The sequence below is a fragment of the Egretta garzetta genome, unplaced genomic scaffold (genome assembly GCF_000687185.1).
Source record: "Egretta garzetta isolate BGI_Z169 unplaced genomic scaffold, ASM68718v1 scaffold197, whole genome shotgun sequence".
NCBI lineage: Eukaryota > Metazoa > Chordata > Aves > Pelecaniformes > Ardeidae > Egretta > Egretta garzetta.
The window spans coordinates 1,762,433-1,769,078 of NW_009260274.1; the positions used below are offsets into that span (position 1 = coordinate 1,762,433).

At 46.5% G+C, this 6,646-nt stretch overlaps 2 protein-coding genes across 3 annotated transcripts in view; both read right to left on the reverse strand.

The window, feature by feature from the left end:
* NXPH2 (neurexophilin 2) overlaps positions 1-1,791 on the reverse strand; it is a 6,026-nt gene extending 4,235 nt beyond the window's left edge. For both annotated transcript variants that reach the window (XM_035897893.1, XM_035897892.1), the window contains exon 1: positions 697-1,791. In XM_035897893.1, coding sequence (XP_035753786.1) covers positions 697-789 — 93 coding nt within the window. In that variant the 5' untranslated portion in view covers positions 790-1,791. The remainder of the gene's footprint in view (positions 1-696) is intronic.
* A 757-nt stretch (positions 1,792-2,548) lies between these two features.
* The window catches only part of LOC104129525 (von Willebrand factor D and EGF domain-containing protein), a 349,890-nt gene continuing 345,792 nt past the window's right edge, over positions 2,549-6,646 (reverse strand). The window contains exon 29 of the mRNA XM_035897887.1: positions 2,549-2,686. Within this exon, the coding sequence (XP_035753780.1) occupies positions 2,549-2,686 (138 nt within the window). The remainder of the gene's footprint in view (positions 2,687-6,646) is intronic.

The window sequence follows — 6,646 nt, forward strand, 5'->3', positions numbered from 1 at the left end:
GCGCCCACCGGCAACCCCAGCAAGGCTGGGGGGGGGGGGGGGGAAGTTTGCCTTAAAGGAGTCAAAACACCAAGCCCTGATGCTGAATTCATGGGGTGGGATTTTGCACTGCCTGTCTCGCTCGGGAAATGGCAATGCTGGGCTTGCTTTTCCCTCTGCTGCTGATCCCAAAGGCGTCTTCTACGCCTTTAGTTCCTAGCAGTATGCGGTTTCCATAATGTTCAATTGTTATTTCTGTAATCTTCAATTTTTTGTTTCATCACCTGCCGAAGATCAGAAACTCCATAGCCCTTAATCTTCACTGGGGCTTGTTCTTTGGCAATAGGCTCTAAACCAGAGCCCAAACCCACTTGCCACATGTTCTTCCTGCTCATCCCTAATGCCGTAATTAATATTGAATGTTGAAAGGCAGCCAGCACGGCAACATTCACAACTTCAGTGTTGAAAGGCAGCCGTCACTATTGCTAAATAAATCCACGGCTGGATCGAAATGTAGTGGTCAGGTGTGTCTCTGCAGAAATATATTATTTTCTTCTTCAGGTTAGAAAGGGGGGGAAAAAAGGCAACAGTGATCACTTTCAGCCCGAGACCTTGTACGTCAACTTTCTGCCTCTTCGCTATGTTTTTTATGGCTGAGCTATGAACCCAGGAAAATAGGAGATTCTAATGGAAACAGTGACAGATGCTTATCCGTACCAGCACAGATAGCGCTGTCATAACGATGCTGGGGGAAGCATCGTTTCCGCTGTGATGGAAAGCTCCTGGTGAAGCAATGTCATGTTTATGCATGGTTCTTCAGCCACTTTCAAGCCCGCTCCCAAGCTCAAAATCAGCCGGGTGATGCTGAGAACATCTGGCTGCCCCCTCTTCCAGGGACATAACTCCCCCGCTGCAGAGAAGTGGCTCTGCGCAGATGAAACGAGAAGTGATGCACACGTTCACCCACCCTTCACCCCAAAACTGACCTGAGGCCTTCAGAAGCTCAAAAAAGCAGCAAATTTGCTGCTGCGTTTCTAGATTCCAGCTGGGACCAGGGGCCTGGCAGTGCTGCAATACCAGAAACTTTTCTCTGCGTCTACACAGCTAAATGATCTGCTGCTTAAAATGCTAACGACCGCTCAGAAACATGGATACCCATAGTTGGTATCACCGGAGGGAACTGTGCTTGGAAATTTTGAGGAGAAATACATAGAAACAAAGCTGCCTGATTCGCAGGAGGTTCAGACATCGCCTGTGACCGCACCCAGCTCTGACTGTCCTCTGGCAAGGGCACGGGAACACCCGCCGTTGTCCTCCTGGGCCACTTTTCTTTTGCAATGTTATTGAAATCTGTGCAATGGCTCTTCGGCTTTTCTCCCCTCTCCTTTTATGAAGAGATCTAGAGGGCATTGAGTCATGTGTTACCGGTAATGCTCAGTGTATGTCTCTTCAGGGGGCTCTCACTCCAAATGAGATAGCAGAACATTGCTTTCTGAACTGCCTTTCTCAGAAGGCTCCGAAATAAAAAGAAGAAATATGTAGGTATAAGGCTCGGGATGGCTGAAGGGTGGGAAACATTAATGCATGCTGAAACCAGGTGGGTTTGTCACACCGATACGGTGTTAGGGCACGATTATTTCAACACCGTGACGGTGGAATTGCAGAGTCGCATTGTGCTATTCCTACTACACTGTGACGACTCCTAGTTACCTATGTGTTACGCCAAGCGAGGTGTACTCATAGGACAGTGAAACGTGTCCCCGGAGCTACAGTGACGTGGACTATTTCGTGTGGCAATGGAAGAGCTTTCATACCGTGGGAACACGAAATCGTTAATATGTTGAATTCTACAGATGCAATACATTCCTGTTTAAGGCCCAGATGGCTATCACTAGCCACTGCTGACAGCTGTACCTTACACTTAACCTGAGTAACTTTTTCTTCCTCCTCTTTGAAATAGTTTGCAGACTGTCAGATTCTCCAGTCTCGTGCAGCCTTAATTTTTGACCGCTTCATCCTCCTGCTGTCCTGTTTCACCGATTTCATTATAGGAGCGAGGTGCAGAGGCTGACGGAGTTGTCAGCTCAGTCACTGCAGGGAAGGGGACTTCGCAGGTGCTGGGTAGTGCATTTAGAATCATAGAATCATTTAGGTTGGAAAAGCCCTTTAAGATCATCAAGCCCAACCGTTCCCCTACCCCTGCCATCCCACCGCTAAACCCTGTCCCTAAGCACCTCGTCTGCTCGGCTTTTAAATCCCTCCAGGGATGGGGACTCCACCACCTCCCTGGGCAGCCCATTCCAGAGCCTGACAGCCCTTTCTGTGAAGGGTTCTTTCTTGTGTTTTGCAAACGTTCTTTCTTGTGTTTTGCAAACATTCAGTAAAAAAGGTATCAAACAAAGAACTGCCCGGTTCTGCTCGGTGCTCAGTGCCCAGCACAGGAGCAGGAACGACGGCCCGTTGTTCAGGAATGCGAATAATATTTGTGGTTTTTTAATGCAAAAACCTTCTTTGTGCCTGTGGAGATTTTTTTGAATAAAGCTTTCTGCAATATAAGAGAAGCAAACCCTCACGCATCATTTTCCTCTGTACGTTGCAAAGGCCCTTCACTTGACGACAGCTCTTTGCCATTAGCAAGGATGGGCCGTCGCTCTTTGTTCAGCTGTTTATTCATGTTGGTTAGCAATTTCCGGGAAATAAAAAACCCCTGTATTAAAAGAATGCAGCACATGCTGGAAAAAATGACTTCCTCAGCATCTTCCCATTTCGATATAATGCTTCTCTGTAGTGGAAAATATTGCTGGTAGGGTCTTTGAAAAATACTAGCTTAGGGAAGTTAGTGTATACATTTAAATAGATGGCTATTGCTGTAGTTCTCCTCTGCTGCACCTGCATTTTCCCATTCCCTCCAAACCATCAATTTCCAAACAGAAGAAATCACCTCATCTCTTTCCGTATTACAGAGGCTGTAAAATGTCACCCAGTTACCCCAAAATTTCCATTAGACTGTAGGTATTTTCCAGTAAACGACATAATCTCGGACCCATCGAGATGTACAGAATCCACAACGTGCCTTGCTGCTTTCTTTTGCTACGTTAACCACAAGAGCAGCTCAAACCAAAGTAAGACGGGGGTTATATTTACGTTGTTTTAAACTTCAAACCCCTGGTTCTTCTGGTGCGCTTCTCTGAAAGACTGTGATTGCTCTTCAAAACCTTCCTCTTCCATGAATGATCCCAACCACGGTAGCACAGCACAGGTTAAATAACGTTCCCTGTGAACTGTTTTTGAGAAGCAGCCTGGGTTGATGAGACACTGGCATCAGTAAATGCTGTATTTTCTCTGTTTGCCAAATAAATTTGGGTTCATCTGGAACTTGCTCCCACGCCTTTCTCTGCGGGCAAGGCACTAAATACAAGCAGGTGTGCCCGTGCAAGAGTTAATCGCTCCGATACTTTGGGAATTTTATCCAGGTTATTCATCAATCACCAGCAATCATTTCTGTACCTTCACCCCTGCCAGGAATCATTTGAAAACTCTCGGCAATTAGCTGAAATAAATAGGTCTGTTGGGATAAACAGCTCTGAAGCACCATCCAGCTGCTCGCTGGGGCTGCTGCGAGCTTTTTAGCCCACCGATGGAGAGGAAGGGGTGGGAGGAGGGAGGTGGTACTCAGTAATCTCCTCCCTCCCACCCCCAGTTTCACCACTCATACCGGGGGAGGCTTCCAGTGGCCTCCTTGCTCTCTGCTACTTCCACCCCTGAGGCCGCATCGCGTGGGTTTCCCGTCCTGTCCCCGCCGCAGCAGCACAGGATACTTCTCTGGCTTCCTTGTGATAATTTCAGTACCTTGAGCTAATTTCAGTACCCTAACGAGCCCTGCGCTGCAAGGACAAGGCAGCAGCATTGAGCGGCTGCACAAAAACCTCCGTCTGAAAGCAGGCGGGGAAGAGAAATAGCTCTGCTTTGTCTGTTTGAAAATTCAATGATTTCAACACATTTATCAAATTTTGAATAATTTATGCCTTGACAGGCCTTATCAATTTTGCAAAGCACACACATTAACCAGATACAATGATCTCATATTAGCTTTTTCAGCATCTTACACTGGAGCCCAGAAAGATTAATAAAAACTCAGCCTGTCATCAATTAAATGAAAAACATAAAATTGTGTTCCATTATAGCCTTTTTTTTTTTTTGTGCAAGAAAATGATGACGGGTTCTAATAATTCATCACAACAAGCTGAGCTTGAACTTTACTGATTATTAAATATGTTTTTCCCAAAGGCAGAGGCTGTGATGGGGTTTATGGCAGCAGATGTGATTGCTGTCAGGAATGCTTCAAGGAATTCAGGAATTAGCAACATCTTTTAGTGGGACTGTATAAAAAAAGCCATGTTTGTTCCATCTAGTCACAGCCTTATTTTTCAGGATGTTATAAGCCCGTGTGCTTTCATAATTGTAAGGTGGATTAACTTGCATTTACCACCACAGCTTTTGCTAGGAATGAAAGCTGTGAATTAACAAGTTGGGTTACCACGCAGAAAAATCCTTAAGGATGCCTCGATCTCCAGCTGCCCAAATGTATGCTCAGGTTTTTGCTTGAACTTTTTGATCCCTTCTCCCAAAACTTCTGCTGGGAAGCTTTTGGATTTCCCTTGAGAAAACAAAATTGTGCAGGTCAGCCTGCCCCAAGAAGCGGGGAGTTGATTTGCACTGGATCAAAAATCTTTCACTTCCAGACCGATCCTAAGATTTGCACCGATTCCTTCTCCTCCTGACTTTGCAATCAGCTGCAGCTGGCAGCCCCCTAGCCCCCGTGCCAAATATACAGCGGTAGCCGCAGCAAAACGGAGTGTGCAGGCTGCTTTGTAGGCAGCACGTAACATCCTGCCACAGTTTGGAGTTTGTGTTTTTTCTCAGAAGGTGTATTTTAAATTAGGTAAGTATAGAGGAGTTGATACAAGCTACTTATTAGAAATTGGTTTTTTAAGTTAAAAGGTGTATGTGAACACCTGAGGGCCTGACAGCAGGGTATGTATGTGGCTCTCATACTGGGAAAATAACAAGAGAGCTCCAAAGAAATACAACTAACAACTCCTGCATTTTATTTCGGTTGTGAAGAAAAGTATAAACATGACTTGAAATATCTGAGATGAAGGGACTGCTAAAACATGGCCATGTCTTTGGCTGCTTGCTTTGCTTCCTGAGCCAGATTCTTCTGCTGTGGTTATGGTGCAGTTGATGAGGGACCCCGAGGTGCTCAGGGTGACCGTCCCCTCCCTTGGGGTGCTGCAAGCTGCTGATGGTGCTCCCCAGGTCCTGCTGCTGCCAACTACCTGCCTGGCAGCCTGCTCTGACCCACGAGGAGACCGTGAGCCATCTGTGTTCCATATAATCCTCCAAGCACTAGGCAGGTGGGAAGGAACCGAGTGAGCAGGGAGGTACTTTTGTCAGAACTTCAGGAAACGAAAGAAATGGCAAAAGACACCTCAATGGGAGGCTGAGAGCGTGATCTTTGTGTCCTGCGTGGCTCTGGAAGCAGTGCTTGCAGTTTGCAGCCTGGAAGAGAGCAGAGGTGCAAGCATTAGCTTGATTAGTTGAACAACCCCAGTTTTGTTATGGATTTGTCAAAAGCTGGGAATTAATTATTTCCCCACATAAATGAAGAGACTCCACAGAAATTGCTGATGCCATTTGCCCACGCTAACAGGGGTGGTGGGATGTGAATATTCAGAATCATAGAATCGCTTAGGTTGGAAAAGACCTTTAAGATCATCAAGTCCAACCGTTCCCCTAACCCTGCCATCCCACTGCTAAACCCTGTCCCTAAGCCCCTCATCTGCCTGGCTTGTAGATACCCCTAGGGACGGGGACTCCACCACTTCCCTGGGCAGCCCCTTCCAGTGCTTGACAGCCCTTTCAGTGAAAAAATTTCTCCTACTGTCCAACCTAAACCTACCCTGGTGCAACTTGAGGCCATTTCCCCTCAAGAAGAGAGGCTGAACCTTGTGGTTGAGGATGCCCTTGCTCTCCAGGCTCCCGAAACACTTTCCTATGCTTGTACAACCTCTCCCTTGCTAAACTGTAAATAAATACAAGCTAGTTGTTGTGACTGGCCTTCTCTCTCCTTTGGGCGATGACAGACTCTTTGAAATACGCTGGTGCAAAGACAAAATCAAGTCAGAAATTCACAGTTCACCTGCCTGATTTCTGTCGCATTTTAAAATGGATTGAAAAGAGGGACTATGGGGTTCACTGTGCTAATTTCAGCAGAGACAGTCTTTACGGGGGGAAACTGCAGAGCAGGGGAGGGATGGTCAGAAGCCCTGCACTGTAGCTGGATGGCAGCAGCACACCCAGACTTCTCAAAGTCCCCCAGTCACGTTAGGGGGGTTGCAATTTGGAGAATTTTAAAGGCTAATGCAGCTATTGCTACTTTCTTTCCCTCGGAAAAGGTGGACAGAAATCCCCTGTTCAATAGCTAATACAATTGGATTGCTTTAACAATTTTGTCCTGTCTCCTGTAGTTAAAACTAAACTGACAAGCTGCTTCAGCAGAAAAAAAAGCCTCCGTGATCGAACCTTGCAGCCCATTAAATTTTCTGCTTGTAAATGAATCCTACAAAGAAATCCCCCCCCCCACCCCCGCAGAGGGATGATGCTG